This window comes from Excalfactoria chinensis, chromosome 3, assembly GCF_039878825.1.
Source record: "Excalfactoria chinensis isolate bCotChi1 chromosome 3, bCotChi1.hap2, whole genome shotgun sequence".
Lineage (NCBI taxonomy): Eukaryota > Metazoa > Chordata > Aves > Galliformes > Phasianidae > Excalfactoria > Excalfactoria chinensis.
This window is the reverse complement of record NC_092827.1, coordinates 6,357,123-6,380,993: the sequence shown is the minus strand read 5'-3', so window position 1 is coordinate 6,380,993 and position 23,871 is coordinate 6,357,123. Positions and strand designations below refer to the sequence as shown.

The window sequence follows — 23,871 nt, the reverse complement described above, 5'->3', positions numbered from 1 at the left end:
ATCCTCTCCTGATATTTATTAGTAGCTCCCTTGAGGTGGCACTTAAGGCTTAATGGGATTTATATTTCACTCTTTGTATTATTATAGAAATCAAAACAGGAAATGGCATTTTTTCTTGAAGAATAAATGAGATATCTCTGTGTTAAATATAACATAAAAGCCATTTCAGTCGGTGTGTACAAGGGTTAACCTTCGAAGCCATTCCAACCAGTAGGTTAGCAGAAACTTCAGTGGGAGGATGATCTATTCATGAAGATGCTCTGTGCATCCATAGAAAGATGCAGAAAATATATATATATATAAATTTTTTTGGAGTATTTACTTCAGCCGTTCTTTGCCACGGGCTAGTTACTGTTAACCTCATGTTCTGCCATCGATTCCGCTGTGTGTTGTACTTGGTATCTGACAGTAGAATAGCAATCAGTGTCTCAAAAGAATAAAAATGAAATGTTCAAAACCAAATAAGATCAATTATCCCCTCGTTATAAATAAATAAATAAATAAAAACAGAGACAAAAAGCAGAATAGAATGAGTGGTACATGCCCAACAGCAAGACTATTTGACAAGGATGAGTGGTGGTATTAGTAGGGAAAAATACATTGCTTCTAGTGTGCCCTTTAGGGAACTAGATTTGATTGACCAAAGCAACTCTAAAATTATTGAATACTTATGAAATAAATTTGACAGTGCACTTCGAGATCCTTTACTTTCACATATTCTGGTCCTAATCCAGAAAAGTTGCTCTCTCATGTGATTTATCTACGAACAGACAAGCATGGCCCTCAGTTCTCAGTCTGAGCTCAGCACTGTGCCAAACACTGTAATGTCTGAAATGGGTTAACCAGTCCCCTTTAGGAGTTGCATGACACTCAACACTAAGCCAGGACCCAATGTTCTTCCTTCCTGCAGCAGCAGATCATATAAAACACTCTTAGTCTTTTTCAGTGCAAAGTCATCTTACAAAAAATTAGGTATTAGGAAAAGCAGGTGTGAAACGTTCCTGATGTCTGCTGTGCTTCACTACAGAAAAAGGAGTGCAGAGGACAGGTAGAGGCACATAAAGATGGGTGCTGGCTCAAGGCTGCTCCTACAGCAGGATGTATTGCAATAACTTCAAGTGTCAGGAATGGTTTTACAGTTTGAGGAGTGTTAGTTCTCTTCATACAATCATTTTCAAAAATTAATCTTTTTCTGAATATTTGTGAACATTTGTGCCTACATAATAATAGGTATGAGGTTGAGTACTTGTGGCCTTACTGCTTTCTCCTTCAGCCATAGAGCACAAAGAGAAGTTGATGTATTTCATCTGTGTGTAGGATAATCAGGTGGTTGATCAGCTTCTTCTGACTCTGACCTATACAAGATTACTGCAATATGGGACTTTAGGGGAAAGTGGATGATAAATAGCAGCTGGAATGGGGATCTAGGCTCTGAATACCATGTTATGTGTTTTGAGTGCACCACCAACCACAGTTGCTTCCAGTCTGTCTGTTTGCGCTCTAATTAACAAACACCTGTGTTTTGGGTATTTCAGAACCCAGCCTTCCCAAAGAAAAGGTCTAATGTCTAGTACAAACAACAAAGAAAGGCACACTGGAGGCTTCAGGAAGGAGCTTTATCTGATGGTTCAGGTACCCACATGCAGGCAGATAGGAGATATGTTGGGAGCAGTTAGAGGTGGTTGTTTCTTGCTATGAGTCCACCAACATTTAAGTCTGAAGTTGGCACCTAAGGTAGGTTTAGTCCATACTCACCATCTCACTTCTTGCTTCCATACTCACCATCTCACTTCTTGCTATTGCCTTCAGAAAGGGAGACTGGATTTCCCAAGAGGCAAGTCAGCTTTCCGTAAAATAGGTATCTAAGATAGGATATGAAGGAGGAGGCCATCTTTCATTACTGTTAATAAAGAAAGAGCTAAAGTAATTTAATAACACCACAAATTTATGGTGGGTGTTATGTTGCTTACATACAAGGGGTTCAGCTTGATCTGGTTGTCTGGCCTTCTTCTGCAGTTACAAGGGAAGACAGGAATGTCCAGACGGCAATTTATCCCATCTTATGATATAGCATAGTGTAAGTATTCTTTTGGAAATGTTCATTTTTCACTGCCCAGAGAGAAAGTCCAGTCAGCCAACTTTGATTAGACATCTAAATCGTAGTTGACTAAAGCACATGAGCTGTCCCTTCCAAAAATAGTGTCTGTCTGGATGCCACATACATGTGCTTATATAGAAAGGAAAATCAGACAGTAAGAATCCGTATGCATGCCCCTCTTTCAGATTTTCTTCTTTAGGCCAGTGCTGTAGCTACAGCTCCTTGGTTTGGGAGAGAAGAGAGTAAGTTCTGTGTCCTTCTACCTGCTACAGAATAAATGGGTGGAAGATGCATGTATCCTGTGAGGCAGGAAGGAATGGAAAATCCTATGAGGAGGTGTTGTTTTCTCCGTCTGTGTTTGGGATAGACAAGTACAGCTGCTGGATAAATGGAATGTCTGATATTTCTGTAACAAAGAGAGCTAGAGCGGAACATTTCAATTTGCTGTTTTCTTCTCCTTAATCCAAGCCAAAATGCTGGAACCTTTACCAAATACGACATTAATAATAGGAAGTGCTCGACATGAAAGCCTTTTCTTGGCCAAAAGGATGGCTTTTATAAGCAGACTTCAGTTTTATTTCTCTGTGGTCAGTTACTAAAGACACACAGCTCCCGCCTCGTAAGCTTTATCTTTTCAAGATATCCTTTTAACGATGCTTTCTAATCTTGCAGTCATACCGGCTGCCTAATTCCAGTAGCACAGAGCAGTAAGTCACATACACAAAGAGCTTCAGTCACAAAGCAAACATTTTTGATGCAGTGTGATCTGGCAAAGCCGTGTTCATCCTTCTTTTCCTAAGGAGCAGAGCCAGTGAGTTCGTGGCCAAATTGCTTTTCCACAATACCTTGCTTCTTTTTGCAAGTATTTCTTTTTTCTAAAACAGGGCTGTATGTACTCTTAGGGCTTGGAGGCAGAGCAGGAAGGCGGGAGGCATAAAGCATTTAAGGTGAAAGGACCAAATTCCTTTTACTTCACACCTACACTGAAGACAGAGATGTCATTCTGCATTTTACACCATTGTGAGGAAAAGGCAGCATTTGGATGCAAGACAGAGAAACCTGCCGCTATCCATCTGAAACAGTCTGACAAAACTGCAAAGCATTTAGGTGTCTGGAAAACAGACTGTCTGGTTTGTGTTTACGTTGTAAAAAGCCCAAAATGAGAAATAGCAGATGAAAGAAAAATCTACTCTTGGTGACCCCTTCATGTTTTCCTGCTTATTAAGAACCCTGCTTTTAGCTCCAGGAGAGGAGAAGGCAGCATTTCTACATCTGCACGCTTCGGCTCCACCGTAGAGCAGAATGAATGTGGAAACAAATTATAACATTTCTTTGGAAATGGAGAAATAGGGAGTTAAAAATATGATGCTTATGTCAGATGCCAGGAGAGGTATAGCGTATGTAGACGGAGCGCCAGTGGTTTCTGTTAAATCATTTAAAGGAGTCTGTGGGAATGGGAGGTTGCATGGGAATATAAAATATTCTTCATCCTTTTACTGCCTGGGTGCTGGCTTGAATTATGCTATGGACGACATTTCCTCTTAAACAAGGAACTGATAATTACTGTGCAATCCTGGCAGGGGAAAGAGCCTTCTGCTTTCCGTGCCCCCCTTTCCATGAGCCACACTCACACCCGCGTGTCACAGCTGCCTGCTGGGTTTCAAATGTTGCAGCTGTCGGGCCTTGGAAAACATGTTTTCATCAAGCAAAAATGTATGGGCTTCTCCGTAAATGAACTGCAGCTTACAGATATTCAGCAGTGCTAAGGAATTGCAGCTCAATTGTTTTCCAGCCCTGGGTGTGGAGGGTGAGTGGCTTGGGCTGGATGCTGGCTCTGGCAGGTGGGACAGGTCCACGTGCCCTGCTCAGAAGAGAATCCCAAGTGAAGAGGGGAGGGCTCCTTTTCAAGCCTGGAAGTACCATACAGAAATGAAGCTTCTGCCTCATAATGGCTGCAGCTCACCAAGACACCGTGCAGAATCACTTAACCTCTCGCTCCTCTCCCACACTGACAGCATCTCTATTTACTGTAGTGTGGGCTCCCCACTCACATAATTTCCAGACACAACTACAAATCCTGTGAATGTTCTCCAAGGAATGACAGACTAATCACCTCTCTTGCTTCAGTTAGACCCATCTGCAGCCATGCAGCTGTCATGCAACCGCTTGTAAGATGCTGGTGCGTGCGACCCACCTGTATTTACTTCCATCTCTCAGCCCTGTTAGGCTTGACTGTGCTGAAATTTAGAGGTGAAAGGGAACAGTTATCTAACAAGGTCCAGTTTAAGCTAAATAGATCAAAGACAAGGAGAAAAACCCATAGCGTAGGAAGTAGGGCTGTGTTCCTGAAAGCTGTCATTTTGGGTAGTTTCCAAAAGCGTACCTTGCCTGAAAACAAGAGTAACCAAATCTCTGACTGCAGCATGTTATCAGGTTGCAACAGTTCATTTCCTTTATTTAAATCATCAAGGATTAGCTACTGCCGGATTAGGGTAATTTGAATCAATATGACCAGGTTATGAGCATATCAGATTACGATCTTGTCTTTTTGTTTGTGCAGCACTCGGCTTTGATGCACTGAGAGTTCAGGAGGGGCATGGGCAGGGTCTGAATCATAGAATCATTAAGGTTGGGAAAGTCCTCTGAACTCACTGAGTACAACTGTCAACCCATGCCCACATCCCTCAGTGCCACATCTCCATGTTCCTTGAACACTTCCAGGGACGGTGACTCCATCACCTCCCTGGGCAGCTGTGCCACTGCATCATCGCTCATTCCAAGCAGAAATGTTTCCAAATATCCAATTTGAACCTCTTCCGATGCAACTTAAAGCCATTACCTCTCATCCTATCTCTGATAACCCAGGTAAAGAGTACAATCCCCATCTCTTCAGACAGCACTGCCGGTGGAAGAGCAACATTCCCTCTCCACATATGTTATGGCTGTAGGTGTTATGATGTGATGCAATTACCTTTTACTGATGTCCAAAGCACAGGCTGCTTCTACATGTACACCATAGAAACAGCCTGTAGCTGAGTGGCAAAGAACCGGTGCGTGACAAAATGAGTTCTAATTACTGGAAATGGTGATTGGGATCTTTGGGCGCTACCAAGATCGTTGTAGTAGTAATAAATAATAATTGTGGTTATCATTATTTTATTATTGTTTTCCCTCTAGACGTTGCAATGATGAGAAAGCCTTGGATAGACTTACCTAGATAATTACTTGTATAAATTTCACCACATTCCTGAGAAACAGATTTATTAGCTGCATAATGCCAGCTCTCTGCTAAGCTGTTTTTCAATGATGTAATAAATATCATTAAAACAAATCAGATTTGGGTTGGTTAAGGGGGTGAGCTTTAAGCTAGATGAGAATAAATTTTCATTCTGTCATTTTGTTTTAAATCTTCCCATGTAAGCTACAAAAACCTGTTTGCATCTTTTATTTACCTTTCAGAAACAGTAGCTAGGGCCATTTTGCCACGTGTTTGCTGAGTTAAGCAGCCAGAAGTACTTACAAGCAGGTTAGGGCCCACGCTGGTGATGAACTGGCCTGGCTTTTCTCTTCTCCATCTTATGAGAGCTGGTGCATTCTCAGTCCCTAGCAGAAGTCTAGGTCATGGAATGCTGTTCTTCCAAGGGCACTTGCTGTTCACTTGTTCATTCACTTGCTTAAGCCAGCATCTTGAAACTTGTCATCTTCTTTCTTAAATCTCAGCAGGGAGGCAGATTTCAGCCTCAGACTGTGATCCCGATGCCACTGATCCCGCTACTTTAGAATCAGGCTTTACCCGGCAATTAGACTGCATTCCCTCTTTGAATAGCATTAAGAGCATAGATGAGATGTGGCTCTTTTGTTAGGTTTGTTTTATTCTGGCCGCGTTGTTTGTGAACAAAAGCATTTGCTGATAATCCCGTTGCTCGACTTGGTTTGTAATGATCACTTGTGGGATGGTGAATTAGCGGAAGGCTGCTGCGTGCCCCAGCTTGCAGCCATTCATTTTCCTCATTTCCCTCTGATAGAGCAGGTGCAAGCAGACAGCATTTGACCCTAATAAGTTAAACCGGTCTTGCCAAATTTTGTTTGCCTGGAACGAGGAGCATTATTTGTATCAACGTCGCGGTAAGAAAGTGAGCAAATTGATTTGTCGGTCAGGTAAATTTTCGTGACAAATTGGCAAGCCTGTGTTTAAACAGTGTAATTTATTTAATCTTGTGATTTTACGAGTTCTTTATCATAATCGTACAATAGCGCCATTACAGTATATGTTTTCTTCTCTCATGAGACAGATGGGTAGAGGCTGAAGCTCAAAGATAGTATTTCTCTACAAGGTAGCATAACGGAGGCAGAGATTTGCAAGTTAATACATTCTGAGCTGATAAAATAATTCCAAAGGAGAAGCAATGCTGGGGCGTAATTTATTTTTTAAAAAAATCCTGTTTAATAGAACATTCAGTGCCTTATGACATACATATTGCAATGATGTTGCTCTATAAATGTCCCTTCCTGTCATCATTTACATGATGGATTACCTTGCAGCTGCATAAACTTGAACAACTCAGTAAATAACCTCTGTGCGCCGCGTGCACATGCATCTTGGGGTGTGTGTTGTGGGAATGCATGGGGGTCTGTTTGTGCAACGCTGCTTTTATATTTCATCAGCCCGTAATTGGGATAAATCAAGCTCCTCAGTATGAAATACTGTTTTCCACGTAGAGTGGCTTGTCTGTTCTGTCCGTAGCTGAAGGTTGGGTAGAATATAACTAAATTTCTGGTTTTATCTCCCAGGATAAATAGACATGCGTGTTTTGAACCATTTAATAACTCTGACGATGAAAAGTCAAGTAGTGGACAGTTAAGATGCAACAACACGGCGCTCTCTTCGCCTGGAATTTCAATGCTTTAAGGGTTGTGTTCCACAGTAAACAAGATACTCAGTCTAAATTGTATAGACTTGAACAGGAGTTTTTAATGAGCACATAGCTAACAGACTCTTAAGCCTCAGGAGAAGCTGCCTGTCCCAGTCTGGAGTCCTTTTTCAGTAATCAGAATAATTTGACCGAGATAAAAAGAAGCAGCTTCCCTTCATTTAAGTGTTTCATCTTACATAAAAATCTTGGATTTCCTGTTTTCTAGAGACCAAAACACCAGAGAGGGAACAAAACAATTTAATTTTATTTTTTCCCCCCCTGTCTTTTTGCTCCGGTGGAATGGAGATAAAATTAACGTAGGGTAAATGTTAATGTTTCCAATTATGAAAGGAAACCAACAAGATCGGGGTGTCAGGATGATGGGGCAGATTCTAGGAGAACAAAAGGTAGTGCCAAAATGCAGCTGCCAGGCCAGGACTCTGCTTTGCTCTATGCAGGGAGAGACCAACCCCAGAATATGTGCTTCAGAAGCGCATACTGGAATGGAGCTGGAGCTCCTGTCTGTGTGCTGGCAGTCCTGCAGAGTGCTATTGACTAAGCCTTGTGGTTTTTGTGGAGGTTATTGTGATTCCTGAGCTATAAAACTGGGGATTGGAACTGAATGATCTTTAAGGTCCCTTCCAACCTAAGCCATTCTGTGATGATGATTATAGTCAGAAATACCACTGTTTCTTCAATTGGAATTCCAGAACTAGTCTGACTGGGGAACAGGTTGTCCAGTGAGGCTGTGGATGCCCCCTTCATGGAAGCACTCAAGGCCAGGCTGGATGGGGCTGTGAGCAACCTGGGCTAGAGGGAGGTGTCCCTGCCTACAGCAGGGGGTTGGAACTACATGGGCTTAAAAGTCCCTTCCAACCCAAACCATTCTGTGATTCTATGATTTCCTGCAGTAAGCAGCAGGTAATGGTGGCAGGCTCCCTGCAAGCTGATGGGCTGTGGGTAGGGAGAAAACAAAAGGCACTCACCGAGTCCCATGTGCCACCTGCTCTTAGCTTCAGCAGTGGTAATTCTGAGTGCCTTTATTTTGCAAGATAATCGTTTATGTCAGTACCATCCACATCATACCTTTGAGCCCACAGCACAGTGAGTCATATGGCTTCCGATGTAAATAGGTGTCACAAACTGTGTCAGGCCTCCTGTTCCCAGCGAGGCAGTCTGGGAGGAAGTTGAACCAACTGTTCCTAGTCAGGAATGTACATTTACATAAAACGTTTCACATTTTTCATGTTTATCCTGTGCAGATGGCTCCATTTTGAACATCCAGAATTTGTTTTGACGTTGTGACTGTAGCTTGTAAACAGAGAGTTGGCTGGCATCTGCACCGGGGAAAGGTAGCTCTTTGCTTTTCATCTAAAATGGAGCAAGGCTGTAGCCAAACAGTCAGTCATGCTGGGATCTGGCTGAAGGCAGCATGTCCAACCCATGAGGGAAGCCCGAATCAGGGGTGATAGCATTGACCGTAAGTTGACAAATGGATGCCTTCACAGTGTTTCACTTACATGGCTGCTTTAGGCAGGCTCTAAATTCAGCTTTGCAACTCAAACCATCTCACTATTAAATGTTTTGAACCAAATCACACAGAAGCTCTGCGAAGTGAATGTGTTGATACAAATAATGCAGTGAGAAGGCATACATACACATATATTTATAACTCAAGGTGCAGAAAACTCACTTGCATCCCTATTTTGAGCTTGAGAACACCAGCGCTGATTCTTGTCTTTCTGTATTACTTGTATGGAAATGATTTTGAAGGACAAACAAATACCAAAAATGTAAAGTTCTCTGCTCGTACTTGTGGTCAGATACACTCCAGTCCTGCAGGTGAGGTTTTAGGGTTGTTCTTGTTGCTGTTGCTATCCGTATTTAGATATTTAGCTAATAAATATATTTAGATATAGCTCTTCTGTATACATTAGTTAACAGAAAGGGACACCACTTTTATTCTGTTTTTTGAAATAATTTGAGCCACCTTCTGCTTTAAAGGGCACCCTGTATCTCTTTCGTCTTTACTTTAAGTAATTAAATTGAAGGATAGATAGCCAGAGCATGCTCAAAGCCTCGGCTTTATTTTGTCAGACCTAATTATTCCAGACAATACAAAATATTTTCCTGTAACCCCCCCCCCTCTTATCCACTGAGAGTATATATGTGCTTCCTGCTTATCTATTGGCTCAGTTCTGCTTGCACATTGCTCAGGTCTGTCACCTTGCTGGAGAAATACATGATTTGTAAATCTGAAAGAATTCCCCAACAGCTACCATAAAATTAAGCTGTTAAGGAGCTCTTGTGGCTTGTTTAAATGTAGACCTAAACAAACCTCTTTGCTGTTTAGCCCAAGATTAATCTTTTAAAAGTCCTGTTCTAAATCACTTCCTAATTTTAATGAGTTTATATATCAGCCTTTGCCAGATTTTTACTGTCGCCGTTCTCAAAGATTACAGCAGTGATAAAGATAGGACTAAAATTGTTTATTATATATTATTCTTCAGAAGCACAACTTTTTCCCCCAGAGGCTGTTGGGAGAGTTATTGATTTTCTGCCACAGCATGAAATGTGTGACCTTTATAATATGAGCAATGATTACAAGGCCAATAAAATGACATCATTCTATTTAAACTTCAGAGTTCACAGGGCAAATAGCAGCTTGTGCCACGTTTGGTGATGTCCATAGACGATAAGTGTACATTACCTGACTTCAGGCGAGATGGAAGCACTGAGCAGATGGACCATCCACCCCCAAAATGCCCCCTGCTTTTGCCTGGAGGGCAGGAACAGCAATATAGCTCTACCAAGTAGAGCTATAGCTTTTCACAACTCTTAGGGCAGGAAGTCAGTGATGTTCTCAGGGCTGGTATTTCTAAGAGGGACTTCTCTAATCATTTGCTGCTACTGAAGCTACTGACAAGATCAGATATTTGGAGCACTGCGTTCATACATATCTACCCCAGTCAACTGTGTTTGGTATTACAAGGCTAAATTCTGTTCTTGCAGTGCAGCTTTAGTCATTCACTGCAGTTTCTCCAGAGTAACTGAGGATAAATCTCATATACATAAAGTGTAACTGTTGAAAGCATGTTGATGTGGACAGGTTGATGGTTGGACTAGATGATCTTAGTGGTCTTTCCAAACCTTAATGATTCTATGATATTCTAATACAAATGAAAACCAGGAATGCAGAAATCTTCCCAAGGTCTAGGCAGGCTTGGAAGGGGATTCCACAACCTGCTTCACTGAAATTGATGAAGAAGATACATTTCTGGAATCTATTTCCCACATCAGTCACATCAGCCTGTTGCCACACACTATTTTCTTCTGTTCCTTCAAAAACTCATTTTGGATCCATCAAAACTTGTTTTGACCCACTCCCATCCCGTTTTCCATCCTGTGCTGCTGCACCCAACCAGCTCCCAGCAGATTCCCATTTGGTCCAGCCCACTGGTGTGCTCACTGCTCAGACAGTGCATGCCAGCCATCATCAAGGAAGGAATAGGGATAATTTTCTTTCCCATTTCTGGCTCATTGTGTAATATCAATAATCTCTGTAGCTTTGTATTATATTTGCCGTAAGTGGCTCTAGTGATTGATTAAACACCTTAGCTTTTCTTTGGCGTTTAATCAATTGCAGCAGCAGCAGTTTATTGCTTGGTATATTACAAAGTAAAAGAGATTATTACTTAATTATTCTGAAAAATAGCAGCTTGCAGTTGTTGCTGGCGTCGGTACGTGTCTATGCTAGCACGGGTGTCACATCATCTTTTCCTTTGTGCCTCCTCAACTCTGCTCTGGGAGAGAGCTCACAGCTCCCTGGGCAGCTGTCACAGGGTCACACACAGTCCTTCACACAGCCATCACCAGCATGGTGCAATTAGTGGCATTAAATAAATAATTGCATAAGGAGGGGCTTCCTGCAGTGCCAAGAGCCCAGTTCTGTCACTTGCTGGATATCTCCAAGTCTCACTTAAATTTTAAGCAATGTCCTTATTAACGAGCCCACCTGAATGTGAACTCACTGTCAGGTACTAAGCACTTCTGGAAGCAATTCAGCAAGAATTACATTGGTACCAGGAGGCATCTTGATAGCCCAGGGTGCAGCAGCGGATGTGTGCACAACTGGAGATAAATCAGATACAGCGAATGTTATTGCTGTCTGAGCGTGCGAAGGAAGAAATAATATTTTGTGACATCCTCTTGAGGATCGAGGAAACGGTGACTCTTCTGTTTTCACACCTGAGGTTTTCTGCCTTGAGTGCCAAATTGAATTCATATGCAACAGTTCAGAAAGAATACTGTGGTGTGATAAAGCATAAGGACTCAGGGTAGCACTCACATCTCTGCCTGTAGGGAAGCCATGGGTAACACGGTCAGTTCTTACAGCATTCTTAACCATCTGCGTGTGGAGTAGGATCCAACCAGCCCATGACTTAGAATAAAAGGATGGCATTTACTTCTTTGCTTTACCCCTAGCTTTCTCTGCGATCACAGGCAAGTAATTTTCTTTTTTCTGCCTCAGTTTTCTTTACTGAACAGGATTAGCCACTGTTCATTAACCTTAGAGAAGCATACAGAATTAAGTACTGCTTGCTGCTGTCCCATTGTGATAATGGACACCATATAGGTTCTGTCAGTAGGAAAAAAAAAGGAAAGAAATCTTTAAAGCTTTGATCCTGTAAAGAATCACATGAACCACAGCAGTGTGCTTGACTGGAACAGTGCTAGTCAATGGAAGATCAATCACAATGCATCCACAGAACGCTTTAAGCATTTCCCAAAATTATATATTGGATGGAGTGGGGCGAGGGGGTGGCAAATTCGTAATTTTTGTGTGAGGGAATAAAACTGAAGCTGGTATGCTACTTATTTTTGGTCTGTATAGTAGTTGAGGTCCGACCATCACCTTTCTAGGCAGCTTTGTGAACCCAGGAGGTTGGTAGTGCATTTGCTCACGCTTCAAGCTGGCGTTGCCTGTGAATAGTGATGCTTTGGCCAGTCCGTGTAAGTCGTGCAGAATCGTATGCTGGTTTTGTGTTGTTCGTGCAATGGCTTTTGCAAGTACTCTAGCAGAATTGGAACGAGCAGACGTTGACTGTCCAGTGACTAGGAGAAGTTCATGTTTCTTTGAGAAGGTGCTGGATGGTCCTAACCATTAAAAGAATTTATTTTCTTACTCCAACAGATTTCCCCTCCCCTCCTTGATGTGACAAAATTTATTATCACTTTTGTCTTTCAGGTGTAACCTGTCTTTAGTGTTGCAGACACATCAGCCAACCATGCATTAAGAACTGGGCCCTTACTTTAATTCAGTATAATTTTCTTTTTGTCCAATAATTTCACAAGCACTAATCCACACTTCAAATGCAGGAGATACTTTGATTTCCCAAATTGTTCAGCACTTCATGCAGGAAAAACCGTAGGCCACAGTCATGAAACTCCTAGAGGATGGCTGCTGGCTTCCTGTGGCAGAGCTGGTTGTTGTTTTCCCCCCTCTCCCTACTTTGCTCTAACCATTTTGTCTGTCTATCTTGTCTTGTATTCAGTTTTCAAAGCAATTGCCATGAAGGGCTTCCTTTTTTTTAGTGCCTAAAGGGAACAATAGATTTTTAGAATAAGCATTTAGATTTATATGACTATCTGTTAATGCGTATCCTATCTATCATATATACACTTCAATATAACGTACGGAGAAGTTCAAGCTAAGTAGAAATTAATATTTATTATTGTTATTTCTGATGAAAAGGTCCTTAAATGTATCTTTAAATGGACATGACATTTAAAATTATTTCAGTACTGGATTCCTGAAAAACTAGATGACCTTTTCTCTTGAAATTGGAGAGGCTTTTTTCCTTAACAGTTATATTATGCACAGAAGATGAGATGTTAACCGAGATGTTAAAATGTATTGTTTCCCTTTGAAAGCTAATCCTGTTCCTCATTTTCATTAATGTTGGCTCATTCGTTTTTCTTTCTTTCCTTTCCTTTCCTTTTCTTTTGCAACTGTTTTTGCATGAAAATGCAGAGTAGCAATAAACAGATTTTTTGTGAGACTTGCTTTAAGACTCTTCTCTTTCAGATCCAGTTAAAGTTTTAAGTTCAGTTATTTTAAAATTCATATTCCTCGGTTCCGTATACAACAAATATATATATATACATATATTATATATATATATATATATATGTACATATATAATGAGGTGCAAAGCAATTTTCTAGCCCTCTCTAATCTAAATGCCAACAAAATGGGGATGGTGTAATGTTCGTAATTTCATTGTCTGCTGTTACCAGGTCATCAAGAGACAGTAGCAGAAGCGGGGAGAAGCTGGAATTGGCCATGTCCAACCTCACTGCGGATGTCCTGGAATTACTCCTGGAGTTTGTTTATACAGGTTCTTTGATCATAGATTCAGCCAATGCTAAAACTCTCCTGGAAGCTGCCAGCAAGTTCCAGTTTCACACTTTCTGTAAAGTCTGCGTTTCGTTTCTAGGTAAGAATCATTTCATATAGTGAGGTTTTAAGGTTTACTTTGCTTAAAGGTTTGTAAGACTTCCTATTAACACTTAAAAGATAACAATGAGGAGAGAGTTAAATGTAATTAAAAACAACAACAACCACCATGATTTATTTGGGCTGAAGATTGAATGCCAACAAAGTGGCTTATGGAAGATAATCCAGAGAAGTATACCCTGTTGTATGAGTGACAACAGCTTTCACATCTTGGATAGACTCTTCTGTTGAATCTCGTTTTATGATTGGTACCACAGTGACATCTGGTTTCATAGACATTGATCTCTGCATGGATACCTGACTGTAATACACAAGTTGTTTATAACTACGACAGCAAACCTTGGATGTTGCACCTGTCAAACAATCTTGAATTTGGAGGGAGACTCCCAGAGAGGTGTCAGGATCTGCAATTTTCTTGCATCCATGAGAAAATCCTTCCAGTGTTCTTGTAAACAAGGTCTGATTGAACTACTGCAGGCTGAATGTTTGCAGGATATGCTCTTTCATATAGAGAGAAGGTCTGATGCATGCATATCCTTACAAATAGTGGATAGGAATGAATGATTCCCCTGCCCTCCTCTGGTTGCTGGTGTGCCCTATGTGCATGGGGAGTGTTTGTCCCAGTGAGAGTGTACAGAGTAACCTCATGCCAGTCCCTCTGTCCATTTCCAATGATCCCCTGTGAAGCCTATTCATCTAATCCATAGTACCATGTCATCTTGCTCTTGCATTTCCATGTATCTTCCAGGACAAACCATTTCAAAACCATCCAGTGTTACCATGTCAGTTTAGTAAGCTTTACTGGTCCATACAGGAACCAGCCAGCTCCATTTCTGCCATGGCAAAACAGGAACCAGAGGTGGAACTCAACTAAAGTTGAGTTGGTCCAAATTCCTGTATCGCACACCACTCCCTTAATAACATGGCTATAATTTCACTTAACTAGACAGTAATCATTTAAAAATTACTGATTAGCACAAACCTATTAACACAAACAAATGTGAGCTTGATTTTATATGACTTACTTCCCATGTCCGTGTTCCAATATATATGTTTTTTGATATCAGATTTCTACACTCCCTCAACCCCTAGCTTGGTATTCATTCTATTTGAACTCCAAATTTATCGTCAACCCACATGGCCTACATGTTCTTCCTAGTCAATTTTTGCTAAAAATAAACACTTCAAATTGCACCATGTGAAAGATGAAGCTTAAGAAAATGTCACTCATTTTAAAAAAAGAAATCCTCAAACAAAACCTGTTGTCTATGGTGTTAATTCTCACTGCTAATCTGGCCTGCTGGCAAGATTAGTGATGTGACCAGGCTGGTACCACTGCAGGCATTCAGTAAAGTATCTGTGCCATTGTATTCCCTTCTTCTTTCCATTCCATTTATACATCTGTTCTCAAATGTGTGGATAATGACAAAATGAAAACTACACTTTGCAAATCCGCTGTGTTGGTTGTGCACTTTGAGTGAGGGCTCTGGCTGTAGCATTGCTTTCCTCCAGCTTCTCTTCACCACTTTTCATTATTAGATCTTACGGCCTTTCTAGGAAGAAGAGATGCGTTTCAGTTGCACTGTCTCTAAAGCTTCAACCACAAAACCAAAATACCTTTATTTCACTAAATCAATGTGAGATTTCTCCTTTCCGATATTTAATCTTTGAATTCAGCGAACCATGTCATGGTGCGAAATAGTGGAGTTGGTTATAAGTTCAGTGATATATGGGGAGTTGCTGGAATTTTGTATTCTCATTTGGAGAATTCATGGAGTGTAATTGCTTATTTTTATTTATAGCTGTGACTGAATTGCTCCGCAGAGATAGTATAGCATTTGCCATGTTAAATAAATAAATAAATAAATAAGGAAAAGCGTTTTGCTTTCTCTATGGCTCTTCATCCCAGTCACTTCTTCTCCCTCATAGCAAAGCAGAAAGAAATATTGTAAAAATAGGGTTGTTCTTTTCCAGGGTTTCTGGCAGATTCAATATTATAAAGTGATCCTCTCCCATATATAGACATGCTTAAACTGCGAGAGAAGTGGAAGGGTAAGTGAAAATAAAGAAAAAATTAATCGGCCTGTTGTGCACAGCATAACAACATCCCAGGTGAAATTTGAATCATCCTTTTTAAACGGTGAGGCTCCATGAGGATCTTCCTTGAATGATGTCCAGGCAGCTCGAGCATCTCCAGCAGTGTTGCTCTGGGCAGAGGCACCTCGAATCTATTCACACTATCTGGTAGAAACCTGTTGCAAATGTGCTCAGAAGACTGTGCCATTTCAACAAGAGATTTGTCAACCAACTTCACTTGGCTAATTATAGCCATGTTATCTCCTTCACATATGCTGTCTCCTCTGCTTTTGTCTAGACCATGCAAAGTGACAACAGTTTCTCAGCTGATGCAACAACGCTGACAAGTTCATGCAGGTGCCATATGATAGCTGGGCAAATGTTTGCAAACTGGTCAGGACATCGTAGGTATTTCCTCTACCCATATGGCTTAAGACTTGAGAGATATTTCTTTTTTTCGTATTTCTTTTACAATGAAGTGATGCTACCACCACAGTCATGGCTCAAATCAGACTTCAGGAGGTCCATCAGTACCACAGCCTGGGCTGTGATGCAGAGACACCCAATGCAGAAGTGAACATGCTGTGAGTTCACTTTTCTGCCTGTCCCTGAAAATCTCCAAATATGCTTCCTTCGAGTCTAAAGAAATTGGTGGAGCCTGTTAGATTCAGGGAGGAAGAAGCGCAGCAAATGAAGAACCATGTTGGCCAGTGCTGGAGAAACTAAATCATCAACCTTTTCTGGAGATAGTAGTACAGCAAGACATCTTTGGTACAGTGAATGCATCCATAAATCTTCTACCTCTTACTTGTGTTGGTGTGATTTTGACACTGGCAGGAATAACTGAGAAAGAAATAAGATCCCTATCAGAATGACCACAGTGAATGCTGAGAAGTGAAGGTTTTGTGCTAGCTTTGAAGATATCTAAGTCATCATCTAGAAACCATCTCTAAGTGAAATGCACACAGAGGGACCTTGTGCCAACCGCTGATCTTCCATTCTAATGGTACTGTAGTCTCACTCAGTAATTCTTCTGACATACCATCTACCCTAGAAGACTTTATCTCCACTCTTCCAGTCTTTGCCCTCCAAGAAGTGCAATCTAAGCAGTCTGCTGGCTGGCTTTCTCATGCTGACTTAGTACACGATTCCAAAATTGCACGTAACACAAGTGGAGAATATTTGTTGCTGATCTGCAGTATTCCATGGAGACAAATATGATATCCAACACTGACTCCCACCAGTGCGAACCTCCTAGATTACATCTGATATTCTTAAAGCTCATATTTGTTACAAACGGTCCTTGAATGCTGTGTCACTAGTCACGTTCTGAATGAACTCAAGGTGAAATTTCACAAAAATGAATTGTTCCAAGTTAAGCGACACTGTGACAAAACCAGCAATCACTGTAACCAAAGGAAAATGGCTCAGCAGCAGATGGGGCAGACCTGGTCTTTAGCTGTCTTTGTCCTGTTTGCTTTTGATTGGATGTACCTCTGAAATCTCTTGGGACTAGCTGTATTATGCAATGGAAGTTTGTAGGTAAGCAGTCATTTAGGCTTCCTTTATAGTCAATGAAGAGTAACAGGGACCAGTAAGGCATGATTCTGCTCATCCTGAAGTGGAGATCCAAAATATTATCAGATAAATTGCCTCTAGGAATTGTTCATTTCTGGGTGTAAAGGGTTACTGTCATGGTTACTGAGTTGGTCCCAGCTGGAATGGAGAGAGATCAATCTTGGCCCCAGATTAACAAATGGAGGGTGTGCTTCTTCAGTTCATGGGAAGATTTTCCCTACACCCCCATAGCTGTTGCTCCAACTCCTGTCTCACTTCACTGGAATGAGTTCCACTAGTGCATGTGCCAGCCTTCATCTTATCATTGTGTCCACCTTGCTGTGGTGCCCATCACTTCAAAAGTGCTGAAGCATGAAGAACTGCATCACCAGCTTCCTCAGCATACCACAGCCTGAATGGCTTTACAAAACTTGCTGAATCAGACAGGAAAAAAGTCATTTGGGCATCAAGCAGTTTCAGGGAAGAAGGTGTGAATGTCCGCAGCAATATGTGGAGTTGCCTGGGCACCCTGTGCACCAGGGCTGCATCTACACAATAATACAGGAGTTAGAGAAACTTATCCAGATGAGAAGAAATCAGTTGCAAGCTGTGCTTTTGCTGCCCCATGCCTTAGGCTCAGCTTGAGGAGATAGGGGAATCTGTCCTGACAGAGGCAATGCGAGGCCCTCCAAGGGAAAGATTCATTCTTGCTGGTCTTTTCCATCGTGTGCTAGTAAATGGATGCACAGTGAGTCAAACCTGATTATTTCCTTGATTATAAACCTTACGAGGATGAAGTGGGGCAGTGTCAGATTTGTCTTTGACTTGGAGGTCTGCCAAGCAATAATAAGAGGCTCTGTTAGGTGATTATTTTACCCACAGCCATATGTATACACGAAGCTGGTGCCAACAGACAGAACCAAAGGCCTTTGAAGAGATTTTTGGTTCTTTTACTGGAAAAAAGCAGGAATTTTGGGAGCTTTGTGCTTCAGCTATCAGTTTGCAGCCTGTCTCTGGGCAGGATTCGAATGACAGAATCTACCAACAGAAAGCAATGCTGCTGTTCCAGTGTTCTTGAGGAAACGTCCACCTCGCAGTCAGCACAGACAACTGATGCAAAATGAGATAGCCTTCTTTCGAGATGGTTAGATGTGCAGAAGAAGATAAATTTTAAAAAGATATGATTTTATTAAAAATAAATAAATAAACCAACAACCCACACACAGAAGGGGATGTCTTTGAGCTCTTCGAGCTATAGCAGGTTAAAAAAGAAATGATACCATTTTAATAAAAGCCACATATAGGTAGCATGCTGGTTTTACATCTGGTGAAGGCAGAATCAGAGTGCAGGGACAAATCACTGAGCATTTCCCATGGAGGCACTGCGATGTGAGTTGAGCTTGAAGAGGTTTGGAGCTATCTGACATTCCTCTCCAGTGCTCTGAGCTATGACACTGCCCAGATGGGATGCACCTTTTTTCTGGCAGCACAGAAGTCTGCCACCAGTCCTGCTGTGATCTGTTGGGTGGTGACGCACTGGAACAGGTTGCCCAAGGAGGCTGTGAATGCCACATCCCTGCAGGCATTCAATGCCAGGCTGGATGTGGCTCTGGGCAGCCTGGTCTGCTGGTTGGTGACCCTGCACATAGCAGGGGGTTGGAACTGGATGGTCATTGTGGTCCTTTTCAACCCAGGCCATTCTATAATTCTATGATTCTATTGAAGTCTCTCTCCCTCTCTATTTCCTTTTTTTTTCTGTCTTACCTCTTAAAGCATATCCCAAATAGTGGCTTGGTTTGCAGAATCTGAGAAAAAAAATCAAGTTCCTCTTATGAATTTCTGAAGTTGGTGGGTTTTTCCTGAAAGGGAAAAAAAAAAAAAGTGCAGTCAAATGTGTGGTGTAGCACACTTTACCACAAAGCTACACACTGTGCTGCTAGTTCTGTTTGCCGGGTAGGAGATAATGCTGTCTCCTCTGTGCATGATTTTCTTTGAAACTCACTACACAACATTTAACAGAAGGCGTTGGTATAATCTGTGTTTTGCATAAGGGATGTCATCACATTCAGCAGCAACAAAGTTCCTTTGAAAAAAAAAAAGGAGGGGGGGGGGACAGGGACGGCTTTTTTTTATTTGAAGTAGCTTAGTAGCTGAACAGGGCAAAAATTATCATAAAGTGACTGCAGCATCCTCAGAAATGTCCTCGGTGCTGTTTGCATTTATCCTTAAGTGTCTGCGCTGCCGTTCACATCTTTGCTGTTTCTTAAAGCAACATGGTTAGCGGTAGAAATAGCAGGAGTCTCTTGGCTGGATTCCTGTCCTTTGGGAAGCCCGAGACAGTCTTATGTCAGTGGGTTTTCCCAGCGTGTATGAAGGTTTACACAAAAAGCAAACACAGAAAGCGCGTTTCTCTCCCAATCCCCAGTTCAGTTGTTAGACAGACTTTGATTTTCTGCATTAAGCCCCGGTCCTGAAGTAATCCAGGGTGCTGCTTCTAATTAACTCCCTAAAATTAATTAGCGTTGGAGTTTTGTCCGTGGCATTTATTTTTTTCATGAGCTCCGTGAAAAAAAAAAAAAAGTGAATCTTGCTTTTAATAATTCTCACTTGCCTTTTATTTGTTCCTTTTAGAGAAACAGCTGACTGCTAGCAACTGCTTAGGAATATTAGCCATGGCTGAAGCCATGCAGTGCACTGAACTATACAACATGGCCAAAGCATACGCCCTGCAGATTTTCCCAGAGGTGGCAAACCAAGAGGAGATCCTTAATATCTCAAAAGACGACTTCATTTCCTACATGTCCAATGACAGCCTGAACACCAAAGCAGAGGAGCTGGTGTATGAAACGGTGATAAAGTGGATTAAGAAGGACGCTGCAATCAGAGCTCAGGTAAAAAATAATCTCAGCAGCCTCACTCTGCTCCGTTCCCGTAAATGCTTCTAAAATAGAAACTATCACCATGAATGTGAGGATGAGAAGGAGATAGGATGGGCAATTCAGATAAAGAAAGAGAAAGGGAATGCAGGCTATGCACAAAATCTAAGTAATTTCACAATCTGATCCCCATATCTGATCATTTGGAGTCAAAATCTCATTTCTGACATGCATTGTACAAAGCTCGGGCTTCAAGCTGCTGGCTGCAAGCTTGGTCGTAGATAAATCAGGAAGGATTAGGGTTGTGGAAGACGTTGCTTTATGAAGAGGATGCATTTTAGTAACAGTGGGAAATCAAAATCTATCAGAAAATCAGTGTTTCTTTTGATGACACGTCTTGAATGCGTGTAGCTTCAGCATACAACAAGTGATTCTGAATTTCTATCGGCTACTTAGATAACCCCCCAAGTGTTATATATGTATTAGTTAGCCCTTACTCAACCATCTCTGCTGTGCCGTCTGCCCTCTACTCAAGAAACCGTGTTACTTCACCCAGCACTGTCTCCAGATAAATGCTAAAATCAGTGACTGATGGTTGTGGGTGTCCTTGGCAATTAAAAGCCTCCAGCTTGAAGCTCTTGAAAGTCAGTCTTGGTGGGTGGTGACCTGAACCTCGGGTCTCTCTTTCTGGAGGACAGACATGCTGATTGACCTCGACAAGGGTTTTTGTCCACCTTTTCTGTCCTGTGTGAGCTGGTCACGTAGCTCAGCAAGAATCTGTGCTGGGGAACTGCCAGTCTCCATCCACCTCGCACACATGCTGGAGGTGCCTTTTAGCATTACCTGATATTGTTATTACCTATAACACCTACACAATATCATTGATTTACTGAAATGAACCACTTTTTGGCTCTTGCTGGCATTGAAAAACACGGTTTTATGGAGTATTTCACAGCTTGCTTAACGTTTGATGACAGCAGTCAGCTCCATGCAGCTCCGAGCTCCAAAACTAATGCAGACTTGGGGATTATTCCCAGGGGCTGGAGCACGAGAACCTTGCAGCAGGAGTCAGTTTGCCTGGTGCAAACAGAAGGTGTCACTCATCAGGCGGTCTGGGTTGTGTTTTCAAAATTGATGGTTAAAATATTTCCTCCCGCGCCCTGCTGCGGTGATGTTATGAATTTATTTGTTAAGTGGTGGTTTCTCCACCGCCGCCATCTCCTCCTCTCTTGCTTTCATGTTGTGGTTGGGTTGGTTTTCTGCGTTGTTTTTGTATTTAAATTCCAAGTTTCCTTCCTTTCTCTTCACCTTCTGCAGAGCCTTTGCAGTTTACGCTGTCAGTTTTATTTCCTTCTCCAAAATTTCTCTGTGGTGCTTTGGTTTCATGCATTACTTTACAAGGGCTTTAATTTTTAATTTGTATTTATCCGGAGATGAGGGTCTTGAATAAATTAATGTTAAAGATAGCATGCAGATAACTATTTTCGTGTCCAATGCTACCACTAAACTGGTTTCTTCAGGTGGATGTTGTTTCTGGTTGATTTTCTTTTTTTAAGACTCTGTGCACTGCTTGATCTATTATAAAGCTCTTAGTTAAATAGGTACTTATTTTCTAAAAGTGGGAGCTCATACTTGCCATGAAAAATACCATCTTTACAAAAAAATGACTCCTGCATTTTCAGTACTCAGAAACAAATAGCTCTGAGGGCGGGTTGGAAGAACGAAGGATCTAAATAATCTTATTTCAGATAAAGATGATGAGTGAAAATTTGTGCTTGATGTTGCAGTAAGGGCCGCCATGTCAGGAAGTACCCAACTCCCATAAGCTTTACAGTCTGAGCAACCATGGAAACAGCAGATGCAGGCTCGACTTTCTTGCAAGAGCTGTGTGGATGTACTGACTTTGTTCACAGTTTGGTGAGATGGATTTGCTCAATGATTTCTTTCTCCCTTCGGGGTCAGAAAATGGCACGTGGGGGACACCAAAGCAGCAATAGGGTTTGTGCTTCTGGCCAACTGGTTGGATCTATGAGGAGGGTTGCTGGAGGGTTTTAGCTAAAAACAGCCCAACGCCCACCTGGGTAAGACATTGGTCATTAAGTCTCTCAGGGCCTGGATTTCCAGGACCCACACCTCCTTCACACCTCTCATCTGCCCTTACCTGACAGGCCAAGCTCTGCTGTCACATTAGAGGGTTTTTATTCTTAATAGCTCTGACACAGGTGATTTAAGTGCCTCTTTCACAGCTTTTTTAGGGCACAGCAGTTCACCCAAAGGCAGGTTTCTGGCACAAGCAGAAGAGAAGAAAAATTACCCTCTGGAGAAGAGGGAGCTCAGGAGTGACCTTATCTACAGTTCTCTGAAAGGAAGTTGTGGCAAGGTGTGGGTTGGCCTCTTCTCCCAGATAACACCAGTAGAGCAAGAGGTAATGGTTTTAAGTTGTGTTAGGGAGGGGGATTCAGGTTGGATATGAGGAAAAATGTCTTCTCCAAAAGAGTGGTGAGGCCTTGAAAATGGGCTACCCGTAGTGTGAACCTTCACCTGAGGGTACATCACACCCCTTATGTGAAGCTAACATGGCCATTCCCCACACCAGAGCACCTTGAGCTATGCTGTTACAGCAACGTGTGTGTCACTGCCTGTCCCATCCCCCTTGAAAGGGCCACCCTGGAGGAGATTTTTCTCTCCCATTCTCATATGAAGGGCATTGAGTTACATATCCTTCTGCTTCTGCGCCTTTCTAAAAGCTCTTCTTTGGGTATCAGATTCTTTTTGCTTTTGTTAGTCTTTCACCATCGGGCTGGAGGGCAGCGGTAGGGAAGGAATCAGAGTTTGTCTGCAACGCGAGTTGAAAAGCTACTCTCTGTCTGACTTTTAATTCCTCAAATTGTTCTCGTACGAGGTCTTATGGTGTTAAGAAAAGCGCTCTGTGGTGTTGCAAAGAAACTGAGCCTTAGACTTGTTACAAAGAAAAAATAACAGTGCTTTAAAGGTTGCTGAACCAGCTACATAAGATAGAGAAACAGTGCAGATAATGACATAAGTGTTAAGCTAAGATTTGGTAAATAGCTGTATCCAGTGCATCAGAGCAGCACGCTGGCTCATATGGTAACGTTTACGGAGCTATTTTAGTGATGCTCGGAGCGCAGACGCGTCTAATCGGTCTCACCAAAAGAAGCAGCCTGTAATCTTTGGTCCTGAATACTTGGGCAGTTTCCTGTGCCAACAGACACAGGGCGCTGGTTGCAGGAATTCCTCCTGATTGCTTGTCACTGTGTGGAAAGCCTACAAGTCAGCTGACACATCTGGAAAAGCTGAACTTACTTTCTGTTTACTCCTCTCGCTGACTAGTGGACAAGATTGGAGTGTTTATCCTAGCGGTTGTCCCCTTGATAAGCTTATTACAACCGTGGCAAAATCGTGCAAAAAATAAACAAATAAATAGATAAATAAATTATAGCGTAATGGAGGCTTCACTGTCTGAAAAACAACATGCACTGAGCCATCCAAGCACCTGTAAAAGCTCCTGCTGGGCACCTTGGGCCCAGCCTGAACATGAATGCATCCTCCCACTGTCTGTGTGGACTTGGGCAGGTTGTTTTACGTTTCTTTCCCTGTTTCTTGTCCTATAAGCTGAAGGGAAGCAGTGTCTTCTGCATAGGATGCTGCGAGGATCCATGATCAAACGGTGGCACATCTTCTCAGGGAGGTGGCAGTCACCATCCCTGGAGGTGTTCCAGAAGTGTGGAGATGTGGCACTGAGGGACATGGGCACGGGTTGACAGCTGGACTCAGTGAGTTTAGAGGTCTTTTCCAACCTTAATGATTCTA

General features: G+C 42.1%; 1 protein-coding gene across 3 annotated transcripts in view; it reads left to right on the top strand.

Annotated features, from left to right (window-relative positions):
* Positions 1-23,871, top strand: part of KLHL29 (kelch like family member 29) — a 397,903-nt gene that overhangs the window by 329,059 nt on the left and 44,973 nt on the right. For all 3 annotated transcript variants that reach the window (XM_072333528.1, XM_072333526.1, XM_072333527.1), the window contains 2 exons: positions 13,312-13,511; positions 19,796-20,055. In XM_072333528.1, the coding sequence (XP_072189629.1) occupies positions 13,312-13,511; positions 19,796-20,055 (460 nt within the window). The remainder of the gene's footprint in view (positions 1-13,311; positions 13,512-19,795; positions 20,056-23,871) is intronic.